The following is a 25,603-nucleotide window of genomic DNA, read 5'->3' as shown; positions in this document are numbered from 1 at the left end:
TTTACCTTAAGGTATTCACTTTAAACCATCAAAAACCTTTCTGAAACAGACATATTTTTATTAAAAATAATAAATAATCATTTTGATTTTAAGACAACGAAATGATTTATGTATCCCAGTATATTAATTATACATTTATATACATACAGAAACATAAATATGTATTATGAAAACATGCCTTACTGTAGAAAATGTCTAGTGACTTTTTCGTTACTGCATGAAAAGTGGTAGCATGTAGCACAAACCTTATCGTTTTCCGTCAAAAGTGTTCAAGGTGGAAGTCGTTGACGCCATTTCGTACCTCGTTTCGCTGTTAGCGTCACGAAAGTTTCTTCTCTTTTTACTTTAATTTCATTTCGCCAAAACGTCGCAACAACATGTAAGTATCAGTATAATTTCCTAGTAAAATATTCGTTGGTAAAAAAGATCACAGAGAATGTTAGAGTTCGAATTACGAAGAGATTCGCGTACCGTCACTTACTAGGGCACGCCAAGGGCCGGTTGTTTTTAGACATCTTTTGCGTTGTATACTTCGTTTCATAGTACAATTTTCTCGAAATTCTGTTCTCCATACATTCTGTACATCTCATGATACTAATAATTATAAATTATATGTACGCGAACAATACAAAATTGTTTTTTTTTACTTTAAGTGATCGAAAATCTGAAAACTTTCGTGGCCTTGAAAAATATATAAGCGTCTTTGCGTTTCCCGGAATATGGACACCGAACAGGTTTTTAAACAATTTTTTCTACTAATTTATTTTCGATATAAGATCCCCAACTTTTTAGCATTATCTTTAAAGAATATTAACTTTGACAATTTTCTTAAACAAATTTTACATATATAATTATTTATTCATTCTGTAAGCCACTTGGTCTTACAGTGAAATTAAATTAGCAATTGTATGAACCATACTTGTTATTAATATTCTTGAAGTGCTACAGTTTCTCCATTTCAGGAAGTTTCAAGGAAATGCATATTATACTTACATGTAACCATTTCTCCCATAGGTATTCATTTTTAATAAGTATTCAAGGAGATTCTGTAACTATTTGAAATACTATTTTATATTTCTACTATACATCTAAACAACTTTTCTCTCTTTGATATTTGAGAATAATATAAAAATGAGCATTGAAAAATAAATTTTATTTGAGTTCATATATTTGTCCTCAAATTATATAAAATTTTAAATTAGTAAAAACTACATTTTGTATTATTTCTTCTCTATCACTTTGGTCTTATATCAAATGATTATAGTCATATATGTATAAAAATATGCTACAAATACAAATATTTAAAAAATATATAAATTATTTTTCATATTTACCATTTGGCTTTCTGAATTGAAAAAAATTAAGAATTAGACAATAATATTTATATCATATTTTTGGAGATATTAGGCTATAATACATTTAGTGTTAAATCTGAATTAGATGTTAATATAGAATTAAAGTTATTTAATAAACTAGTAAAGATAAATATAAAATAATGATTATAACATTTTTTCTATTTTCAGAAAATGGTTTCATCTAATCAACCGGTAAGAACAATGCTAATAGTAAATTGTATTCCTTATCTTGTATCAGTTAATAATTTAATTATTTGTACATTGTATATAATGTTTTCTGTATTTAACAAAAATACACAATAACATTATAGGTATGTAATTTATAATTCTTAAGTTTATTTATATACTTTAGTAAACTAAAATAATTTCTAAATTAACAAGCTCACTAACATTACATTATCATTGTTGTATGATTTTTGTAATTCTATGATATGATTTGAGCAAGATTAAATCTCAAACAGACACCATACTTTTGACCAACAAAAATATGGTCGATTTTAGGGATACAGAAGATTTATAAAATATTTTTTTTTAAATAGTGTCATTTATAAGTACATGTATTATAGTTATATATATATGTATGTATATATAAATATAATAAAGAATTATGACTAACTATACATTTAAATTTTCCAGAGGAAAACAAAAATATTTGTGGGTCGGTTACCAGAGAATTGTCGCAACGATGAGTTGCGACAATTATTTTTACGTTTTGGCGAAGTAACGGAATGCGATGTCATGAATCGGTATGGGTTTGTCCACATGGCCCGAGAGGAAGATGCTGCGGCAGCGATCAAAGCTCTTCACAATTCCAACTTCAAAGGGGCGACTATCAATGTGGAACAGTCAACTGGCAAATCACGAGGCGCAGGCGGAGGACGCAGGGATGGAGACAGAAGAGGTGGACCAATGAGAGGTGGTAGAGGAGGACGAGACGGTGGTAGAGACGCTCGTCCTGGACCATACAATGATAGAAGAGGTCAGTACACATGCTTTGATAAATTTTATTTCAATGAAACTACTTTCTCATTGATCTATATCTTTATCAAGCTTATTTATATATGACATGCTTTATCTTACGCTAATGTATAAATTTACTTAACCGTATCAGTTTTAGTATAAAAAATTTGAGTAATTAAATAATGCATTAGTGTAATGACATAAAGCAATTAAGTTACAATGAGAAAGTGGTGATATTTAATATATAATATATGTTTTTAATGCAGACTAAAAAATCAACTGGATATCTCGGCATGCTTTACAGTTCTTCCGATCCAACTCGTTGGTTACGATGGATCTGCTGCAGGTGGCGTCGCAACGGGGTACACCGATTACAATCGTGGCGCTGGAGACTTTAGTGGACGTGGAGCAGACTTTGGAACTGGGTACACCGATCGTGGAGCTTATGGACAAAACGTGGGAAGCGCAGCAATGGGTTACACTTCAACAGCGCCAGGAATGGGAGGAGGATATGGACCAGCGACTGGAGCCGTCGGAGGATATGGACCAACTGCTACTGCTGATTATGGCCGAACCGCGGACTATACCCGCGCTGCGGAGTTTGGAGCTAGAACAGATTATGGTAATCCTTGTGGTAAGTGTTTTGAAATCTGGCCCTTGTAATGTATTTAAGAAAATATTAAAAAGTATTGTTCTTTTAATACAAAGAATTTCATTTACAGTAGTTGGAGGTGGAATGACCGGAGATTTTAATCGTGGTGCACCAGGTCCTATGGATTACGGACGAACCGATAATTTCGGTGCAAATCGCACAGTTGATTACACAGCTAGAAATGATTATGACCGAACTGCAACTGGTCCTATGAGAAACGGTGGTGGTGCTGTTGCCACTACTGGGTATGGGACAGGGTACTCAGATGTAGGATATGATGAAAGCCACTGGTAAAGTAATCTACATTATTTGCCTTTCCAGCTTTAGATTTAATTTAATAATTTCACATTAGATCAATTTTCAATAATATATGTATCCAATAGATCATAACTAGAGGTGTCCGAGAACCCTTCCCGATCCCGAATAAAATTCTCGACCTGTCCCAACCATAAGGTATCCAATATTTTCAGGTCCTCGCACACCTCTAATCATAATTTTTTTTAATACTAATTTATGGAGTAAAAGTTTCGATTAGCATGGATTATAAAATGCGAGATACCTATTACATCTTTTTCACAAATTAAATTCTTGGAAAAATTTCTTTAATACGTTCAGGACAGTTCTAGCCGTTTGAACTGAGTTTCGAGATAAGTAAAGGTGTAAACAAAATTTCAAGAATCAGTCAGGATTGACGTCGTCACGGTGTTTATTTCGATGTCTTAAAGTTTTAAGCTCTCAAGTTTGATAGCTCCTTTCTAATCTTCATGCATGACATTGTTACGACCATTTAAAATTTTGTTATTTTGGCCTGTGAATCGATTGTAGTTTCATTGGTTCTGAACGTGCTAAGAAAGGTGCAAATATTTTAGTTTCTTAAAATCTGAGAACAATTATGAATTGAAACTTCATTTTTATTCTAACCTGTGATGCTTCTACTAATGTGATTAGTCAAAGTCCAATGTGTCTTAGATTTAATGCTTGAACAACAAATTTTAGTGCATTATCCAGGATAGAGTGAAAATAAGTTAACACATTCCAATTGTGTATGACAGGGGTTATCCGGGCGGGCCTGGGGATATGATGGGTGGGCCCGGGGGGGTAAGTCAGGCAGCTTCGATGGCCTATGACAGGACGGACGGTCCCCCTGTTAATGATATGCCTCCGTTTAACAGGCCAATGAGTACTGGACCTAGCTACAGCACTGGGGCACCTAGTTACAGCACTGGTCCTGGACCACAAGCAGATATGTTTAGTAGAAGACCCGGCAGTGCCGTCCCCAGTGGTGCATATCCGCCTGTTGGTGGAGGGTGAGTTTCAATCCATATTTATTTATTTAACAATGCTGCTACTACTACGTCTTCATTGCTTTCGGTGGATCAGAAACTTTTCTTTTACCTTTTATTATTGAGCTCTCGTATTTCATCATAAAGTCTTCTTAAATTACTATTTTTGAGAATTTCTTATTGAAGAAAGTCCTTATTGACAAAATTGACACCTAACATATTGAAATGAAACAATTGGTTACTTTTATTTATAGTTATACCGAAGGATATGACAGACCAGATGCTTATGGTCCCCCGCGTGGTGGTGGACGGTAAGTGTTATTCTCTCTTGCTTTTAAATATATTACACTTCACACAACTGCGTTTTCCAAAGTGATGTCACAGCGTTGAAGAGCGACAATTAATTTCTGCGAATGATCGTTCGTTTATTATGCGACCATGCTCTTTTTGCGCAACGTATTTTGTTCGGTATAACACTGATCTATCTCAGTGTGCTCACGTTTCATGCGGATCGATATAGGCTAAATATTTTCTGTAAAAGTATAAGGTGTGACACTTAGCGCGATGGTGGGTATGTCCTTTGATTATAGAAAAGCGTATTCTTGTGTATGCAACGACACACAATTGATTTATTATTGTCGAAAAGAAAATCAAAGTAACCGTCCTGCAATTTCTCTAATATTGAGTGTAAAAGAGAACAGAGGTAGTTTGTTAATTTATTATTTAAAAATTCTCTACTTGTATTTTTTGACATACTTGAAAATTGTTATATTTAATATATATATAATTTGTTTAATGAACAAATTATCTGAAACTGATATTGTAGTTAAAGTGGACAGTCGTTGTGAAAAGCACAAAATTCAAGTCTGGAAATTCGTCTTTAATAATGAGGAATCAGTGGAATATATGGCAAACATCTAGGTATGTATAAAAAACATCTAGGTGTTTATGAAAAATTAGTACGTTAAAACGTTTTCTCTCAAAAATTATATCGAAAATTCGTTAAAATGACAATTTTATGCAAGTATGTCAAGAAATAATACTAGATGTATAACAAGAATATCTCAAGTCTAATGAGTCAACACAGCTGAATATTCGTATAACTATTTTCAATAAATTGTTAGATAAATATTATAATATTTTTCAAAGTCAGCTGAAGTACTAGTTATATTCTCTCTCTTTTAGGAAAAAAGTATTACGTCACTTTTAAATTTTAATAAAACATGGTTCTGTCTATAGACGATATACAAAGTTATTTGTACCTTCATTAGAGGGGATTAATGAAAATGAGCGAGTAGTGCTACACACACACACATAAATTGTGAGCTTTCAAAGACTCTTATTTCGTTCGTTATAAATGACAAATTAAAACGTTCACAAGAACATTTTATTACATGAACAAAGGAAAAATGAGACGATCATGGAAGTATTTATACTTGCCGAGGGAACGACATTAATTAATTGCTACCTCTCTTCTTTTATGTACTCTGCGGTAAAAGTCCGCGAATTGAGCGTCGACGTGATCGAAGTTAGTTGCGTTTTATCGTAAACGAAGCATAATGCGTTACAACACACACTGCGCCTCTGAGCAGCATATATATGTTTTCAAGATGCGTGCGGTCGATGATTTTTATTTCACTTGAAACATACTCACGGTAGCAGAACGTGTATTCTGTTTCAAGATCTATATGCCTACAGCTGGGCTCGGGTTGCTAACGATTGCGTTGCGATATTCGTATTGCGTCCGTTTCAAACAATCTGTGGAGAAGAACATTTTCAACATTTATAGTGAAATTTTTCTTTCATATGTTTGAGAACGCGAGTCGTGAATCGAAAATACATTAACAACCGCTAAAAAATCGTCTTTTATACGCTCTTGCGACAATGGCGACACATGCCTGGATGCAGCGATAAAATGACTTTCAACGTGTGACAACTTATCAGATCTGGGCACAATCAGTATCAATAATTTTAAAAGATTGATAGAAACAATCAGTAGAAAGAGATTGGTAGAAAGAGTGGCTTATCAATTTTTGTCAATAGAGAATGGTCCAAAAAAAAAAAGAAAGAAAACAAAAACGACATTTTTATCTTTTTATTCCAGCATATTGCATTGGTATTTGTGATACGGTACTTACTCCAATAGTACTCGTTTAACGAGCATTATCAGAATAGGTACTTGCAATAGTGCTTTACCCAGGTCTGGAAGTTGTATCATTTGGAAAATGTGTGTTCCGTGCGTTGCGACAGAGACAATAAAAAGGCATCAGGTTTTCTTAGTATCTCCGCCGACAGGATTGAATCATCGACGAAATAAAGAGTTTCTGGTTTAATTCGCGCATATCAGTGTTACATCTTATACTTTCCAGCCTATTGCGCCGCTTGCGGCGATCAAAAAGGAATTAATTGTGCGATTTTTCATTTTTTTGACCTTTTAGCTTCCCAGGTCCGGCAGACGCGATGCCACCGAGGTACTAAAAGCGTACTAAAGCAAATACTAAAGCGCATGCGAAAGGCTCCCTTAAAAAAAAAAATGCCTGTTTAGTGGTGGTCGTTCGCTTACGGAATCGAATACCTAGGAACTGCCCTGCGTCCGACATACAGAGTCCATACCATTACATACGATACTATGTATAATGATAGATACACGATAGATCTAACGTTTAAACGCTAACTTAAGGTACGGTAAGAATGAGAAGTATCAATGAGTAACATAATCAATAACTGAAACACAAGCTAAGATTCTTCAAAAAAAAAAAAAAAGAAAAATAACAAGAAGATTACCGTAAATCGAAAATTGAGATAAAGAATTGTAACATGGTATCATACAAGGAATTTTCTGTGTCGTTCATTTTTTCCAGCAAACATATTACATATAGTGGGTATTCTGTTTGTGCGATTTGTATTCGTAGTTCCTTCCTTTGATATTTCCTATATTTTGTTTTCTCTTTCTCACTTTCTCTCTCTTTCTCTCTCTCGTAGTGGTACAACCCAACATGTTATGGGTTGAATTATTATCAATTTTTATCTATCTTAAGTCACACAATAATTACACACATTCTAGGATAGATGTTTCTTTCGTTATAAGTTAATTATTATTTAGCTCAACAACAATGGTGACTTAGGCTATTAAGCAAAGATAAAAAATAAAAATAAAAATATGCTGTATAATCTTTTTTTACACGTAAGAACTTGGATAATGTTTTAAATGTTCATTAATAAAGCAACAAAACGTGTTTGCTGAAGTTATCAATGTACCTTGACGGAATGAAAAATAAAACTAAAACGAGTACGTCTTTAACTCCTCTTTCGGCTACATACTTTGAAAATTTATATCAACACCTTATTTGCTATTTCTTAGCATAATAGCACTTTCATAAATCCAATCTATTAGATTGATTGCATTGATCGCACCATGATTTGTGCTTTCCAAGCAAGATGCTGTTATGAAATTTTTTCTTCGTTGCAACACGCGATGCTGATTAGTCGCTACACAGAGAAAAGGGGATCATCGAAGTCGTTTAAACGCAAGATCAGGTGAAATGTGATTTATTATACTCGAGATTTGCTGTCCTCCAGCGAACCAACTAAAAATAATCAGCGTGCGTGCAAATGTGGTACACATAATCATTATTTTAAAGACGTTTTACATTCCGGAACTGCTTTGTGTTCTATTTAAATGATAAGAATATCTGTGTAAATTGTCAGTGCAGCATACTGAGTTATTTAGTATCACAAAATAATTAAGGTAGATTGTGGTTTGAATGAAACAAGGCAGACTGAAATGTAGAACGTTGATTGAAGTTTGATGGAATCTACATGTGTTATACTCAGACAGCGTAATCTTGAATTGTGCGACGAACCCGCGTAAGCGCACCGCACTTCGAATCCTGGTGGCATATCAACGTCAGATTATTGAAGAAACTTATGCGCGTGGCCCGTAGACGCGACACTCTGGTGAATAGTGCAAGCTTCGATATGCGGATTACGTGCTACAAATTGCGTTTGCGCTCAAAGCTGGCGGTGCTTTGAATTTAAACAGAAGGTATGTTCAACGCGTGCGCCCTTTACTCTTTGCCCGTTTAAGCAACAAAATAATATATATACAAACATACATATACATACATATATATATATAAATAAACTGAAGAAGCAAATAGACACAATGTGTCTAGATATCAGTCGTATATTGCGGACACTAAAATTCACGGTAGAAAACTGCCGGAAATATTATAATCGTCGATTGTGAAAATACCGTTGCGATGATGCTGCGATAGCGATTGCTTTTAGCATTTAATACGCGTCAGTTTTAATTCCATCTCTTGACAGATTAGATCAGTATCCTTTCATGTTCAATCGAATCGTCTCCGGGGCTAATGCTAGATCTGAATTTTTTTCATTTTCATCCGAGAATTTACATGTTCACGCGGTTAATTCATAAATTTTTCAGCTACATTTGCAGATTTTTTTTTTATACATAGTGAGATAATATTGTAGCACACGAGTACTGTAACGCAATACTGCATGTTGCTATAATATTGTTTTACAATTTGAGCATATCATACATGAACCCAAGTCATATCATCAATAAAGTATTTTACTTGTTGCTATTACTTCGATTCCATACATTGATACAGAAACACACTCTAAACTATTTTCTGGCGCTAACAATATTAGTAGATATTTAGTAATTCGACTTTTGAAAATATATTACAATTTTTGACAAGTGACAAGATGGAATTAGAACAAATTATATTTCTGCGAGTACATTTTTCACATGAATTAGTAATATATTGAGTTACCAAATTTCACTTGGTTTAAGATTTTATCACAATTTGTATACTCATATTTAAAATCCTATACAGCAAATAATATAATTTTTTTAATAGATTACAAACGGGATGAGGATACAACTGGACTATGAGATGAACTCAAACTGGAAGTATCAGTCCTATTATACCTTCCTGTACTCAGGTTGGTGGACTTAGCCTGTGAAGGAAGGCAAGAGAAGAAGAAGAATCGAAAGAAGAAAAAAGGATTATACTTGTAGCCATTAAAGTGTAAGAAATTCTATTGTTTTTTATTCTAACATTACCACGAAAACATTTTTCATTTCATATTTCATTAAGCTTTATTAATAATATTTTATCATTTCAATATAAGAAATCGATTCTTATATCGTCTTAATTACTAATTTGCGGAAATGTTACAAATCCTCTTGCTGAGTAAAAATGGTCTATGCAAATGTAGGAATAATATGTGGAGTTTCATCGAAAAATTGTAACATTTTCGTACCGAAAGAATCATGTATCCAATTTTTAATTCTTCGTGGATTATAATAAATTAATTTTTAAATTATGTCTTCTCATAATATAATGGAAACCACGTTCCCTAAAAAGTATTAATTTTACCACACTGTACAAGCAGTACTTTTCTATAAACTGAACTATAACTATAGTATGTAAAATAAAATATGTACAGAATGTCATTCTGAATATTTTCTTGAACCTTACAATTTTATTATCAAGCAAGATTAAGAAATAACTTATAAACGCGATACCCTAGTTTTTCTTAAGATAATTTTTTTAATTTAACCGTTTTTTAAATTTTACCTTTACCTCTGATAACTATTTCTTATCTAAAAAGAAGTATGTAGTAAATATATGCTAAGTGAAATTGAAAATAATGTAAAGTTTTGGATGGTTTAACGAATTACACTGTTGGACAAATATTTTCGTACTTTGTTAATACATTTACAAAGTGTCAGTCCACCATCTCTTGACGTTCAATAGTATAGTATATGTTGGCTTTCTTTACATGCGTCAATTCCTTGAATCAGTCCCACTTTAAATGATGCAAGGTAAGGTAATTGAAAATTCATATTTTTATAGAAACATAATTTTTCTTAAAACTTTTATTATTCGTTAAGATAAAGATATAAAAATACATTTTTTATATGCGTATATAAATCTAGAATTTTAATTGCACAAAATACAATTTCCATATTGGAAGATATACTTACGATTTAATACAAATTTAGGGTACATTTATAGGAATGTTTGTTACGAAAGCTGAGGTTCGGGTCCCACGCCGCCTGCACGTCTGTAGACCAGCAATGCTACAGCTGTAATTAATTTGTTAAGATCATTTGGATCTTCACATTCTGCGTACACTCGTATCACATCTTCAGTTCCCGATGGTCTACAGATTACAAATATTGATTAAAAAGTTATTTCAATCTAAACAATTAATATAATAAAAATTTGATGTTCTGTATACATATAAACATTTTATTGTACCTGACGAAGGATCGACCATTCCTGTATTGCGATACCACTTGATCAATTTCATTCTGCAATCCTTCAGGTGTTACACATCGCCTTTCAGCATCAGTTGTAGTTATAACATTTTTGTCATTAACTTTTACCAATAATTGTTTATTTAGTAAATCTTTGTAACTTTTTTCCCAGTCTATTATACTCCAACCTTTTGCATGCAAAATCGTTTCCACTAGTAACATATCACTAAAGGCGTCACCAACTGATTGATTTATTACATTAATTATATTTAATAATGTAGAAACGGCTGCTTTTTGCGAAGTGGTTAAGCTAACAAATAAATTATGACATGTTAATATGATAAGCGATAATAAATATTACTACTAGTACGATATATTCAAGTAAAACTTACTTTGAGTTTGTACTAGCATTTTTAAGTGTTTCAACGACAATGTCCTTGAACAAAACAGTTCCATGTCCATTTGCTTCAAAGTATATGCCTATATCAAATTTTAATGCTTCACTGTGCAGATGTTTCACACCAGTTGATGTGCACACAACTGGAATTTTCTAGAAATAATTGTTAGTAGAATCAGTGAAAATTAATTGTAATCAGAGGTGTGCGAGAACCCGAAAATGTCGGACCGGGACGAGTTGAGAATTAAATTCGGGATAGGGATCGGCTCTTCAAAATTTTCGGGATTCCCGCGACTTGAGCACACCTCTAATAATGATACTAATTACTTTATCATACCAGTATATTTGAAATATAATTAGTAGAACCACCATTAGCATATGCTGTTTGTACTAATCCAAATTGGAATGTTAAACCACATTCTTTTAAGAGTTCTTTGAAATATCCAGCAATAAGTGTTGCTATTCTATCACCATCTAGAAGATGGAATTTATTGTCTTGATCTAGGTAAAAATATATTACTCTATCTGCATCACCATCTATAGACACACATCTAACATTGGGTTCAAGATTAAAATTTGTAGGTGGTACTTGTTTGATTTTAACATAATCAGCTCCACACTGTAAGAGATTTGTTGCTTATTGATATGTGCTCTAATTATCTTAAATAAGTAACATAATAAATTATTATACCATGTGATTCAATTCCCCATTACCATCATTATATATGTTAATTGTTAGCGATGCTCCTAAGTACTCTTGAAACTTTTTTGCAGCGATAGCACCAACGCCATTAGCAGCGTCTAATGACAGTTCTGCTACATAGTTACTATTGTTCATCTTATTTTGTCTAATATGCTTAAATGACTTCGATAATTTTTCATAATAGCCATTCAATGTAGAATTGCCATATTCGTTATTAGTATTTGTACAAACAACAAGGTAATGTAATTGAGGAGTGGTAACTACTCCAAAGTCTTTTACTGTTCCATTTAAGGCTTGAATTCCTGCAACAGCAGCATCAAATAACAGTGGACCACTTTTTCTGGTGTCTCTACCAATTATTACTGTTGCTGTTGCAGACATATTAATATTTTGCTTTCTTATAATTTGTTCTACATTAGAAACTAACTTTGAATCTTCCACATTAGCTAAATTTGTAGCAATAGATTCCCAAGACGCTTCCAACATTTCACCCGCTGGATCTACGAGTTTCACACCATTATCTGATTCAATGTTGTGACTTGCAGTAATCATTAAACCAATTACAGCTGTTACAAATAAAAATTTGAAATTAATTATCAAGAATAGAAGAAGTGAACAAAAAAAATTGTTTATATTTACCATTCTTCACTTTAGATCTTAAAACTGCTAACATTCCCATTCTATAGAGAACATGTATAAGAACATCGGCACTAGAATAAAATATTAACGCATTCATAAAAGAAATTAAATTAATTATTTCTCAAATAATGTTTCATATTTTTCCTTTTATACTTACTTTGTTCGAAAACCGGCTGTACCATATTGTATATAACCGCTATAGGTTTTATTATATTTTGCATTCACTATGGAATCCAATTGTAAACACTCCATTTTCTAATATTATTTTTTGTTATTAAAATATTAATAAAAACTTTGACATGTATATATTGTATATGACAAGACAACACCTGTTACATCCGTAGTTTGGACTAAATACATACGTATGCATCGGAAAGTGAAAGTTAGATCGTGTTTTAAAAAATGAATAAAATTTGTTTGATTTAAAATTTACACAAAATTACACATTAAAGCTTAAATTTGCTCAATAAATTAAAAGAACTGCATCTGTTAAGATGGAATTATTGAAATGTGAGAGATAATTTAACCTTATTTCTTATTATTTCGTATGTAATCTTTTATAAGTCATTGAAGAAAATTACCTCGGCTTTATAGTAATTGCTAGTATAACATGCTTTTTCAAATTATAATTTTGAAATATCTTACACTGCAAAAGAAACAATATTTTTTAATGACTTCATTGAAACTGTAGTATTTTCCTTATCAGGTTAAATAATCTTGTTTTTTAGCTACAGATAGTACGAATAGATAAAAACTTTTAAATTTGTAATACGATACAATCTTTTAGTAATATATATTCAACTCATTTAATACATTTTTTAAGCAACTGTAGTACATACGATGAAAATATTCCGACTATTCTGTATTTCACGCTTGCGAGTCCAATAATATACACAAATAATTAAAAATCCAGATAGAGATATATATATCTCGATATTGCAAAATCCATTACACACATTTGATAAAATAAAGTAAACATTGTTGGCATTACGATAAAAGCACAATAGGATTGATATTATTTATTAGTAAAAATAGATATCATTATTGTTTGATATCTTTATTAAAAATGTATATACTACCAAATGTACATAATTCTTATTATAATAAGAACAAAACTATGGTTTTGACAGAAATTAATTTTTGAACGAGAGGCTTTTAAATTTTGTTTAGTTAGTTATTTGATAATTACCAAAAGTCAAATCTTTTCTGGTCTTAAAATTTTTTTAAACAATAATGCAACTGATAGGTTGCATGAATTATCGACACGAAAGACTATGAAATCCCAAATGATCTAAGGAAAGTATTTAATTACATACACGTAATCATGACTGTTCATGACTGTTGTGTGGTAATATCCAATGGGAAGGTAAATGCAATGTAAAATAATTAAGAGAAAACAAAGTTTGCCTCTACAGACTTTTATTTTCTTGATTGATGTATCTTAATGTTTGTATATAATGATGTATTTTAATTTAATAATAAATAGCATAGCTGCGTAAAAAGAAAATTTGTGGAAGGTACATTTACAAATTCATTCATAAGAACTCATACATAAGATCATATATAACACAAATTAAATAAATAGTTTTATAAATAAAATAATTAATAAAATTGAATTAGAGACTAGTTTGTTAGCGTTAATGCTGAAATGAAAATTACGTTTTTAAATGCTCTAGTTAGAACAATCATTAACTATTACAGATTTTATAGGATTCAGTCCCAATTGAATGTCATTGTGAGTCTCGGTGGCTATATTTTCTTCTTGTATACATTTTCTTATCTCATGTCCAATGGCCGCTCCAAGTGGAGGAGGAACTGCATTTCCAACTTGTCGATATTTATCATGTATAGTTCCATAAAATCTAAAGCTATCTGGAAATCCTTGAGATCTTGCACATTCGCGTATACTGACAACTCGAGTTTGTACTGGATGCAACACTCGACCCTAATATAAATGGATTTAATTATTTTTATAAAATTTTTATAAACAACCTCTTAAAGAATACCTGTTTTCCCATAGGCTCAGGGTTTGTAACAGTTGTACTGAAAAATCCATCCCAGTGTAATCTACCATATAAGCCAGCCCAATGATTATGACGATTTCCTGTATGTGGAAGACACCATGGAATTAGAGTGTTAAATTGTCGATCTGCAGGATCACATGATTTCCCTGAGCAACAACTGCATACTCCACGATATGCTCCACTAGAACTTTTCCCAGCTTTCTTATCATCATAAGTATATTCTCTTAAATGAAGACGAAATACGTTCAATATAGTTACAATTATGTAAAATCACGATAAATAATTAGAGGTGTGCGAGAACTTGAAAATGTCGGGTACCCGATGGTCGTGACGTGTCGGGAAGGTATCGAGTCGAGAATGCGTCCTGATTCCGAATTAAATTCCGTATCCGATATTCTCGCACACCTCTATAAATGATGTTATCTATGTATATATGTACAATTTTCTTGAATATGTTCCATCACTCAATCTGACTGCAATATTTGGTAAATCACGCCAATCTGAACCATTAGCAATTGGAATATGAGCAATTCTGGCTTCCACAATAGGTGCCATTTCTTTACATATATGATCTCTTAATAAGGGTTGGTATTGCTGGCCTCTCATCTACAAGAACAAAAATTAAAGATCTTATAACACGGGGGACAGGTATTTTCAATTTAATTACTTTTCGTTGAAAATGTGTTATTGGTTCACTGCTGTAAGGTATCTCTTCCTTATTCCATCCATTTTTTATTTCTGGTAAATCAGACATAGAATCTTTGACACTAATTGTTCTAAACGGCGCTGAATCGGTCCAAGAGCAGTTAGAACTATACTAAAATAATATTTTCAAAGTAAGAATTTCTTATAAGAATCATTGGAAAATGTATAATATTATTTACCTTTTTATTATTGACTAGTACACTTAATAAAACTGCACGTTTGCTGAAGACATGTGTTGGTTCTGGATAATTTGGAAGTATTTGTCCAGGTGCAGCAGCCAGTATGATCATTCTGTGCAATATAAAAAGATGAAGTTTACAAAATAATGAAACAGCGCCATAATTACATAATTGAAAAACAAACCTTCGCCTAGTTTGAGGTACCCCATAATTTCCAGCTTGAAGAATACCAAATGTACATTGATAGCCCATTCGAACTAAACACCGCAGTGTCAGTTTCAACACCATACTTTTTTTAAAAGATACGAAGTTTCTAACATTTTCCATAATAAAAAACTTGGGTCTATAGTAATCACAGTATGATAAGTACGACACGACAAGGGAGTTTTTAAATAAAGAGTATTGTCGTGAATTGAAACGATTCATGCCACTGAATCCTTGACAGGGTGGACCTCCACACAGTAACTCTACTTGTCCTTTCTGAGGGAGTTTTTGATTAATGCTATCTGTTATATTACCCTAAAAAATATATTGAATCTATTATGTAGTGACAACAGCAGGAAGTTATAAAATAATTAGTCATACTAACATCCATAACGTTCTTCAATAATATATTACAGTCTTCTGTAAATACTGTTGTATTTGGATTGTTCAATCGGTATGCATGAGCAGCTGGTTCTTCTTTTTCAATAGCCCATAAACATTCAGCGATACCAGCTTGATGTAAACCTTCTGATAGTCCTACAATGAAAGAATTATTATTAGAGGTAGGCCAGAACCCGAAAATGACGGGTACCCGAATATTTTCAAGAATAATCCCGAAAATTGATATGCTCAAGAATCCTCAATATTCTTGGAAATCCCAATATATTTGACAATCCCGAAATTTTCGAGATTCCGTCGCAGTCCTGAATAAAATTCTCGTCCCGTCACGACCCAATATTTTCGGGTTCCCGCACACCTTTAATTATTTTTCGTTTTTAATTATTATATTAAAGAAACATAATAAATTACATACCACCGCAGCCAGCAAATACGTCCAGCGTTCTCAATTTATTTATTACTGCTTTGTAGTCAATAGGTTTATTCACAAATGTCTTCTTCTGATATTCCTCTGTTTTTTTGCCTTTAAGTTTTAAGTTACCTTTACCTTTACCAGTCTTCCCAATGCTAATGGCATGATAAGGTGGATCATCAAATGTTTTTTCTTGTACATTGTAAACTTCATTGAAATAAAATCGATTTGGTCCTGATGCAGACCATTCATTAGTAGGTTGATTTAAATTTTCAGAATAAGCAAGATAACACTGATCAACAACGTCAGTAAATTTGACAGTGCACACTGTAAAAATGGTTTTATATCAAATACAGTAGCAACATTTTTTGTAAATGTACAACATACCTTCGTCACTCCAGTAAACCATATTTATGTCAGCTTGTTCCACTGATATAGAATCCTTATGCGTATTTTCGGGCCTATATAATTTATTTACTTTAATATTAATATCAGAAGGTGAAACTATTACGTCATTCGTAGTAGCGTATATCATGTTTATGTATCCTATGCAGAAGGGGTCAGGAGTATCGTAATTTGAACCTTTGTTATAATCAGACGATTTTCTATAAAATTCAGGATACGTATCTTCGTCTACGTTTTCCTTTTTTATTTTTACGTCTTCATACATAATTTTATGTTTAAACTTGAATGTTCCAGGCTTTAAAAATACCGCGGTACCAACTCTATATTCTTCACCTTTATATTTCACTACTCCATAGATAACTTCTCTGCTACTCTTCTCTTCTATTCTCTCGCATACCTTAAGACATTTTTAATATCAAAGAAGTGATGCGTGTGTAATTATTTATAATTTTACATACCTTTGGCGTGTTACATTGTTCTAATGTTGTTACACGAACACAAGCAGGACAAAAGCGATGAATATTTTCTTTACGACGACATTCGGGATTAGGCAAAGGATCCTCAAATCGAGCCGTTTCAGGTGTATAATGTTTTTGATAAAAAAATGTTTTGCCGTCAATGTTTTTTATCTCATTCTCCAGACCCAAATTCGCATTGCCTGTTACATTACACGTACAACATATCTTAATTAATTTAAAATCTTTTTTCATTTTGAATATTAAATTCTTACCCAGATCACTCCAATTTTCTGGAACTTTTTTAAAAATGACAGTACATTTGGATCTAATGGATCTGAAAGGTACATTATCACAGTCATCACTTAAAAACAATTCTATAGGATCTGATGTTTCTCCCAAAATTGTATCGTTTCCTCTATGAAACCAATTTGCATGGAATTGCTTTATACCATTTCTATTTTCCCACATGTAAACTACTTTAGCAACGTGGAGTGGAATCGATGGATTTTTGGGTTCAACAAGCACATAATCGTTCAATTGTATATTTTCATCTCCTACAATGACAGATTTATAATATGTCTTCTGGTTGTCAATAGCAACTTGATTTCCCTCCCATATAATGTCCTTTTTAAATTCTTTGAAAGCTTTCTTGTAGCTTTTTTCTTCAATAATGTTACTATTTATTAAAGTTTCAAACTGTTCCTCATTTTCCGGATCAGAGTCATCTGCTTCCTAAATATAGATACAAGTACGTTTAGTCACTATAATCAATCGAAAATTGTTAAATAATTAAATAAAGAGCTTTATATTGTTATTTATACTTGAACGGCCATATTTGGACATCTTCTTTGAACACAAGCCTGCTTGCTTCTTCCACTCCCTCCAAACTTGATCATATCTCCACAAGCATTACAGAGACCACAATCTGGTTGTTGACAATTTTCACATATTCCACACCTCTGTCTTTTAGGTGCCTGTATTGTGTATTAACAAAAGTTTATATTACTTCAAATATATCTCTAAAATTAAAATTATACAATTATTTACCATTGTTATTTTATCATCGTGTTTAATTAATTGATCAGCAAAAAAGTTTTCAAACATATCATTGACTAATTGAGTTGTAGTTGCTTTTGTCCAGGCAGGTTTTTTAATTTTCTGTTTTCGATGGTCTATTCTACGAAGTGATCCTTTTTTCCCTAGCATAACACCTGCCAGATTTGCTAGTGCTCGCATACAGGGAGTTGTAATAAGAAGGGTATCATCTGACCCAGCCGAGTCATCAAATGACAATACTTGATCGCATACAAACTGTGCATGTCGCAGTAAAGTGTCTTCACTAAATCTTGCAATGCCTTTAGGTGGAACAATTGTCTGAAAATTATATGGTATTAATACGAGACAAGTAATAATAAAAATAGTATTCTTAAAAATACATTTTTATTACTTGAAGTTTGTTGAGTAGATCTTCATATGTTGGATTCATTTCATCTAAAAGGAACTCGATGACCAATTTACTCATGTATATCTTTTCTCTAACAGGCTCTATGAAATGAGCATATGCTTCCGATGGTTCCATTAAAATATATTCGGCGAATGCTGTATTAAAACCAATGAGAGCTAGTTCACCTCCATCAAAACCAGAAACATACCACTCATTTATCGGTCCCATGTCCTTAGTAGGTACTCCACCTTCAGGCGATGTGTCTTCTTCATAAATTGCTTTCATGTAGCCAGAGAAATATAACTTTACATTTTTTTCTATGAGTCCAGCATCGAATGGACATAAATGACCATTTTTATCATAAACGCTAAAGTATGCAAAAGAGAAAAGTATACATAGAATATTATAAATTACAAATAACAAATATAGACTGTAACACACAAATTACACAATGCTTTTACAAAATATTAAATGTAAAGTTTTACCTAAAGTAAGTTAATTTATTTTGCGGATGATGATCACTTTCATGTACGAATGACTCACTACCATCAAATAAACATAATTTTGGATCAGTCAAGGCAACAAATTCATCAACAGCTCCATTTGGATGTCCTGGATAATATCTTAAATCATCGTTCAATTTTTGACGACAATATTCACATTTTTCAACAAAAGTATTCATTTTTTTAGTTTCTACTTTTACTATACTTATATCACTTTCAATTTTAAGTTTCTTTTCATGATTTTTATCTAAATATTCTTCACTTACACTCGGATCTTGATTTTCTTTATCATGCTGATCCACTACAAAAATACATTTCTCCAATTTCTGTGATTCTTCTTCATTACTGATACCTGAATCTGTTCTTTTTCTTTTAGCAATTTGTTTTGAAAGCATATCAAGTATTGTTGGGCCATGTTTCAGAGATTTTGTACTGCCAGATTTCATAGCAATATAAGAGTTTTTTATTATAAATTGTAATTCCAACAAATTTTGTTTAATGCTAAAGTAAAAACAAAATTGTATAAATATAGCATCAATGTAATTCTATAGAACATAATTGCACATAATTAATGGATTATACAGTTCGTACAAAACAATTAATATAATTATTATAAAACAGGGCAAAAATATGTTCCGAATTTAAAAATTCAACAATAAAACAACGGTGAACGCAATTCAAAATTTGATTACACATTTGAAATGTACGCAGAATATAGTTTGTTTTCATGTACTTATGAATACCAATCCCGACCCCGTGGCCCTGACATTGTTAACCCATAACAATATCGTTTTTCTGTCTGGAAGAGCAGCATTTCGACAATTGGTGAAATTGTTATCAAAAGCTCTGTGCGTCATGATCATAGATTCGTTGTTTTTAATAAACGTTTCAATAAAGAACGCACGTTAGTTACCTGTCCAAGACATAGTAACAACTGAAAATTATATACGCTATTGAAAGAACCCACTACCACCGACCTCGTCTTATTAGCAACGAAACAAAAGCTAAACGAAATTCGAAAGATCTTTTTGCCGCACCCTATACGTGGATTAAAAATTAAAATACATATTTTACCGTTGATAGGTTAATAAGTAGAGTGCACGTTTAGTACATAACGATTCACTGTAATTTCATCTTCACAATTTTGAACAGCGGTAGGATCAGGTGGATGTATATAAATACATATTTCGTTGGTATTAACGTTCACCTTTGCCCGCCAGTGATGAGGTGAGATATTGGATGGGTCTTTTCGCGCATGCGCATCCAGCACAGTAACGTATCTGTGTTTTCGTTTGTCGAGAAAGTAGTGGAGTACCATTATTGGCGGGAAAGTACCGGAAGAATCCGGAGCGAGACGAAAGCGTTACACATTTTTAGTAAGTTAATATTAATATTTGATTGACATACACATGTCATACATTCATCTTTCAAAATCAAATCATAACAAATTTTGCGAAATTATGCGGGGTGACCGAGATACCCCATTTTACCCAATCTTTTACTTTACTGATCCTAAATTTGCCGCGCATGCCTGCTGGACGCACATGCGTGAAAAAACCCGTCCACTATCTCATCACTGCCAAAGAGTTCAAACACTAATGCCAAAATAATATTTCCATCTATGTATAAGAATCTATAACAATTGATAATGATAAATGAGTATTTCCGTTTTAAAATTTGGTAAAAAATCTATGATTATTTTAGATCTTAATATTCATGCATATTTTTAGATATTCGAACATTTAAATGTATAGATTAAGTTGGTAAGAATCAGCTGTAGTCCAACAAATACATATATAGCATATGTATTGTGTATAGCCGATCAAGTGAATTCTGCGCGCGAAAAAGGGAAATTGTTTACATTGTTTTACAATCTATTAGATAGAATAGAAGTGTCGGTTTCATGTTTTTCTGTTTGCAAAAAATATTTATGTGACCCGAGTTTTATATTACAATACACTGATATTACCTTATGGTCTAAATAGATAACCAATAATAGCAAAGGATTTCTCAAATAAAATAATGTTGTTCTTCTTTCTTTTTACCTAGGAGAAATTCAAAATGAAACTATACTGTAACGTAGAAGTCAATAATAGAGTTTCTTCTACAAATATAATACGAAGAAAATCACAACGTTCAATTTTAGCAATTGGAAGGCACACGATAAAAGGCAATGACTTATACCTACTTTGGCAAACATTGCAAAATAAACAGGGTACCAAATATAAGGTAAAATGTCTGAACACTTCAGTGAAAGAATTAAAGAGAAGGTTGAAATAAATAAAAATAGGTAGGGGGCGTCTCACCAGATATTATCACCTCGTCCTTTACGTCATTATTATTATTTGCAAGGGGAAATGTATCGATGGAGATTAAGTGGTTTCAAGAGACACACATACTGGTGTTATTAGTTTTTTTTATAGGTGGACGCATCAAGGACTTATGACAGTCAAGTTTGATTTTTTAAATAGAGCTATATAATTTTTTATACTCGAATTGATGCAGCTTCTTATATCTCTTACTAGCGATAGCTTTGAATGTTGCCTTTGAGCATTTCTCATCAAACATGTCTCATCAAAACATTTCTCACTGCGAGTAATAATAATTACGTAAAGGTGGTAATATCTGTGAGACACCCTGTATATATATGTATTAAAAAAAATTAACTTTAATGTTTACATATTTCCAGATTGATAATAATATAGAGAAAATATTTAACAAATTTATTAACCAAGGAAAAGCAACAATCCGTCTTATAGAACCACCTCATGATTTAATTATTCAAGCTGACATGATTCAACTGAAAAGTTTCATGCACACATTGAAGCTAGGAATGTCTAAGCAAATAGATGCATCGATTCTGGCTATTTCAAATTTGAATCCAAAATGCATGACTTCCGCTCCAAAAATTAAAGTTGTGGTTAATAAATCTTCTGAGTATCCGACGTTAGAGGGTTTCCCACGAACAACTGAAGAATTATATCTAGTCGGATTGAATAGAAAATCTTTTGATAGACAAATTTTAAGACTTCAAAGTTTGCGAATATTAAATTTATCCAATAATCAGATCTCATCTTTACCTAAAGAATTAGGTTTATTGCAGCATCTACAAGAACTTAATCTTTCACAAAATCGTCTTGATAAAGCTGTGAAATGGGTATGGCTAGATCAACCCGCTATAAAGAATAATTTAAAATTATTAGACATAAGCAATAATATGGTACGTTAATATTTTATAAACAAGCAATATTCATATACATGTTCTAATATCATTTTTATGTATTTTATATAGTTAACAATAATACCAAAAGAGATTGGGAAGCTTCATGCTATTGTTAATTTCAAAGTTAGTAAAAATGTGTTGACACATTTACCACAGAGTCTGGGATCATTACCTAATTTAAAATATTTAGATGTATCTAAAAATAATTTAAAATATTTGCCAGGAAGTATGAGAAACTTGCGATTAATTTTGTTAGATGTCTGTGAAAATGAATTTGATGGTGAAAGTATGGATTCTGTGATTGATATGGATTTACCAAAATTAGTTGAGTACGCAGGCAGAACAGTTCTTAAAGCAAGGTTTGTAATACATAATTGGTATGATTAGTAAAATATGTAATGATTATGTGTATTTTTTTATTTAATTTTTTAGGCTTCCATATGATGCCAGTTCAATTCCACTGATGTTAGTAAAATATTTGGATGCAGCAAAGTATTGTGTTTGTGGCAATCCCTGTTTTGATTGTTACAGAAGAAAGTTTGTGGAATTTCACTTAACTGCGATAGCTAATAGTGTAAAGTCATCAGGACATGTTACAATACCATTTGATTGTTATTTTTGTTCAAGTAGTTGTGTATATAGTTATGCAAAAGCATAGTATAAAAATAGTTGAAATTTCACTTTTATACAGAAGTTTGTAATATATTTTGTATCACCGATCATAAAAATAAAATAAATATGAAAAAAATGCAATGAAAATAATATTTACAAGTTCAACAGAGATGCTTAAAATTACAATAAAAATTAATTAGAAAATAATAAGAAAATAATAATAATTTATTAGAAAATAATAAGTTTGTAACTATTACATGAAAGTAAAAAGGTTTAGTATATTTGCCTTTAGTAATTGAAATTTTAATTAGCACAACAATTAGTATATCTATTTCATATCTTTTTAATATGTATACAAGAAAGATATTTTTTTATCAAGAAAGATATTTATTTGTTTTAGGAGATAAAATACCTACATACAAAAGTTGTAGAAAACAAAACATTTTTATTCAGAGTCTCTTAAAAATATTGTTATCTTATCACTAATAATATTTATTACACTTCAATTAATATAATATAGATCATTTGAATTTGAGCAATTTCAGAAATGTATTTACTATAAAAAGATTTTAAACTTGCAAAATAGTTGATATTTCATGTTTTTCGTTTCTCTTTTTTATATTTAAATTAAGGCATAAAACATTACTTGTTAATTTCTTAAGTAGTCATCACAGAATCGTCCTTTTAATTGATTTAAAACATTATTTAAAATGAGATAACACATTCATTATCACATGTTAATCATTTTTATACTTATTTCAGTAAATGAACGATTTTAAAATAACCAGTGATAGTGAACGTATTCAATTTAAAGAACAAATTTTTTCCCCTTTGCATCTTTTTTGACAAAATCAAATCCTGAGTCATCCTGATTGACATAAAAATGTCGTGGCGTGACTACATGTTTTTTACCTATACGTGGTACAGTAAAATCAATATCTTTATATTCATTTTCATCTAGTTTTCCATAGGCATGTATAGGTTGAACAAAAACTTCTGGGTCCTCCGGATACTGAACTAATTTCATAGAATACATTTCTTCAGTTACATGGTTTAATGAAGAAATATTTTCATTCTATTGTATACAATAAACACATTTCAGTTTAACATGTCCAATTGGTTTATCAATTAAATCGTAATATTTATAATTTACACTCACCTGCCTATGCGTTTTCCTGCATTCTTTTTCTGCTACATCTCCAGACTTGTTTGGTATTTGTAAGTCATGTAATGATATTATATGATTTTTTAGAAGACCTCTGATTGCTGCATTTTTATGAAGTTTACACTTTCTTAAAAAATATTCCTCATCTTCAATATCCTCTGTTTCATTGCATGAATTGTTAAGATTAGAATCAGTTTTAGTCGAAGAATTTAAACTAGCCTCAATTTGTTTTGTTTTCCAATGTTCCTCAAGTTTTTCATTTGAATAATTGATACCACCATTGACCTGTAAATCATAATTAATTTTTCATGAATGATAACTTTCTAATAACAGTGGTCAAAATTGATTGCACAACTTTCACATATACTTTCTATATACTTTCCATAACTATAAATAATATTGACACAAATTTTGTCATGTTTTTTAATTAAATTGCTATTATACACTGCATATCATATATTTCTATTATACTTTGCAATAAATAGATTCTTTTACCTCGTTGATAGAAGAGGCTATTGCGCTTTCATCTATTTCTTTCGGCAAGTCATTGTATTTTTGCCTGTTGTCATTTATTTTATCGTCATCTTCAGTGTATAACTGTGAAGTGAAACATTTTATTAGAGTACAATTAATAATATTCACTGTATCTAGATTGAAATACATAGCTGTAACATTCTTTAAGTCTACCTAACTTGTTTACAATACAACAATTTTGTGCAACTATGTAAGTACTGACATTTGCATTTCGTGGTGATAGTGTTTTCTTATGTATTTTTGGATTTCTTTTAGCTGTGCTGTGACGTATAAATGATGAAGACGACGGACCCTCTGCGAAAGGTATCCTAGTTACTTTTTTAATATCATTATATATACTCATTGTGAAATGATGCTAAAAATAAAAAGCTGCAACAAAAAATTTAAGTTATAAACAATTTTCAATGCATACAAATCTCAAAGAAATAAAATTAATTTTTGGTAATAAAATAGCAGTAACCACTTAATCAAATGAAATTATATGAATTTATAAGTGCTAATTTTTATTTAATTGGGTAAACATATGGATATCTTACGGATAATGTAAAAGATTTCGTCACTCTTTATGACAATAATGGAAAGCTATGTGTTTTAACTGTTAATTACGACTCGCAGTGAATATCAGACTCCGTATTATATTTAAACTGTCGTTTAAGGTTAAGACATAACTGCGTTTCGGATATGGTAAACAAAGAGACTGATTGGTTAGTTTAAATGATAAACAATTGCAAGATGAACCAATAATGGTACAATGCAAAAATTGAAATTTTCAAAATATAACGTCGTAACATGTATTATATAAATTTAGTGTAATTTCCATATTGCAATAGTTAATTAAATTTGCTACATACGTAATATATATCACATATCAATATTGATATGTACAATACTTGTGGAAAAGTATTAGCATGTTGTCGCAGTAGGAGAAAAGAGAAAGGAGGAACAAATATATGACGTTTCACAACGATCTAAATTTTCATTTTTATATTTTCTTTTTTATAATATCCAAAAATGGAAGAAATTCGTGACTTGTATACACAATCCATCCC

At 31.5% G+C, this 25,603-nt stretch overlaps 5 protein-coding genes across 28 annotated transcripts; 2 read left to right on the top strand and 3 right to left on the bottom strand.

The window, feature by feature from the left end:
* Window positions 1-228: 228 nt before the first annotated feature.
* On the top strand, window positions 229-10,417 carry LOC143356408 (uncharacterized). 10 transcript variants are annotated; one of them, XR_013082663.1, is made up of 10 exons: window positions 229-379; window positions 654-734; window positions 1,524-1,547; window positions 1,992-2,334; window positions 2,620-2,949; window positions 3,038-3,257; window positions 4,020-4,274; window positions 4,505-4,561; window positions 9,140-9,310; window positions 10,304-10,417. XR_013082663.1 is itself a non-coding variant. In XM_076792076.1 (9 exons), the coding sequence occupies exons 2-9, from the start codon at window positions 720-722 to the stop codon at window positions 9,153-9,155; spliced, it is 1,260 nt and encodes a 419-aa protein (XP_076648191.1). In that variant the 5' UTR covers window positions 229-379; window positions 654-719; the 3' UTR covers window positions 9,156-9,608. The 10 variants fall into 10 exon arrangements, 8 of the variants coding, with proteins under 8 accessions (XP_076648191.1, XP_076648194.1, XP_076648193.1 ...); XR_013082662.1 differs by lacking the exon at window positions 10,304-10,417 and adding an exon at window positions 10,090-10,106; XM_076792076.1 differs by lacking the exon at window positions 10,304-10,417 and having other exon boundaries at window positions 9,140-9,608.
* Window positions 10,150-13,468, bottom strand: Nst (phosphoglucomutase 3-like protein nst). Of its 8 annotated transcripts, none has more exons than XM_076792067.1 (9): window positions 13,127-13,468; window positions 12,869-12,933; window positions 12,445-12,739; window positions 12,288-12,358; window positions 11,637-12,214; window positions 11,283-11,564; window positions 10,941-11,098; window positions 10,550-10,858; window positions 10,150-10,451 (listed from the first exon to the last, which is right to left on the bottom strand). In XM_076792067.1, exons 3-9 carry the CDS (start codon window positions 12,537-12,539, stop codon window positions 10,313-10,315), a joined length of 1,632 nt encoding a protein of 543 aa, XP_076648182.1. In that variant the 5' UTR covers window positions 12,540-12,739; window positions 12,869-12,933; window positions 13,127-13,468; the 3' UTR covers window positions 10,150-10,312. The 8 variants fall into 8 exon arrangements, with proteins under 8 accessions (XP_076648182.1, XP_076648186.1, XP_076648181.1 ...); XM_076792071.1 differs by having other exon boundaries at window positions 12,445-12,542; XM_076792066.1 differs by having other exon boundaries at window positions 12,869-13,468.
* A 193-nt stretch (window positions 13,469-13,661) lies between these two features.
* Dnmt1a (DNA methyltransferase 1a) lies at window positions 13,662-20,201 on the bottom strand. Of its 6 annotated transcripts, XM_076792062.1 has the most exons (16): window positions 20,095-20,201; window positions 19,003-19,521; window positions 18,521-18,884; window positions 18,121-18,447; window positions 17,895-18,047; window positions 17,346-17,805; window positions 17,074-17,273; window positions 16,598-17,012; window positions 16,214-16,537; window positions 15,785-15,936; window positions 15,380-15,714; window positions 15,196-15,307; window positions 14,979-15,128; window positions 14,751-14,917; window positions 14,294-14,534; window positions 13,663-14,232 (listed from the first exon to the last, which is right to left on the bottom strand). In XM_076792062.1, the coding sequence occupies exons 2-16, from the start codon at window positions 19,464-19,466 to the stop codon at window positions 13,960-13,962; spliced, it is 4,137 nt and encodes a 1,378-aa protein (XP_076648177.1). In that variant the 5' UTR covers window positions 19,467-19,521; window positions 20,095-20,201; the 3' UTR covers window positions 13,663-13,959. The 6 variants fall into 6 exon arrangements, 5 of the variants coding, with proteins under 5 accessions (XP_076648175.1, XP_076648176.1, XP_076648177.1 ...); XM_076792060.1 differs by having other exon boundaries at window positions 13,662-14,232; window positions 17,074-17,805; XM_076792063.1 differs by lacking the exon at window positions 20,095-20,201 and having other exon boundaries at window positions 17,074-17,805; window positions 19,003-19,129; window positions 19,287-19,409.
* An 880-nt stretch (window positions 20,202-21,081) lies between these two features.
* Window positions 21,082-22,985, top strand: Lrr47 (Leucine-rich repeat 47). Its single transcript, XM_076792082.1, has 4 exons — window positions 21,082-21,249; window positions 21,710-22,240; window positions 22,313-22,602; window positions 22,676-22,985. Exons 1-4 carry the CDS (start codon window positions 21,082-21,084, stop codon window positions 22,899-22,901), a joined length of 1,215 nt encoding a protein of 404 aa, XP_076648197.1. The 3' UTR covers window positions 22,902-22,985.
* Window positions 22,986-23,299: 314 nt separating this feature from the next.
* On the bottom strand, window positions 23,300-25,602 carry LOC143356029 (uncharacterized). Of its 3 annotated transcripts, none has more exons than XM_076791350.1 (5): window positions 25,406-25,602; window positions 24,757-24,923; window positions 24,516-24,617; window positions 24,015-24,305; window positions 23,300-23,930 (listed from the first exon to the last, which is right to left on the bottom strand). In XM_076791350.1, exons 2-5 carry the CDS (start codon window positions 24,895-24,897, stop codon window positions 23,664-23,666), a joined length of 801 nt encoding a protein of 266 aa, XP_076647465.1. In that variant the 5' UTR covers window positions 24,898-24,923; window positions 25,406-25,602; the 3' UTR covers window positions 23,300-23,663. The 3 variants fall into 3 exon arrangements, with proteins under 3 accessions (XP_076647465.1, XP_076647466.1, XP_076647464.1); XM_076791351.1 differs by having other exon boundaries at window positions 25,440-25,602; XM_076791349.1 differs by lacking the exon at window positions 25,406-25,602 and adding an exon at window positions 25,091-25,330.
* Between the last annotated feature and the right edge of the window lies 1 nt (window position 25,603).

Source organism: Halictus rubicundus, chromosome 8, assembly GCF_050948215.1.
Source record: "Halictus rubicundus isolate RS-2024b chromosome 8, iyHalRubi1_principal, whole genome shotgun sequence".
NCBI classification, from domain to species: domain Eukaryota; kingdom Metazoa; phylum Arthropoda; class Insecta; order Hymenoptera; family Halictidae; genus Halictus; species Halictus rubicundus.
This window is presented reverse-complemented; position numbering and strand designations above follow the sequence as displayed.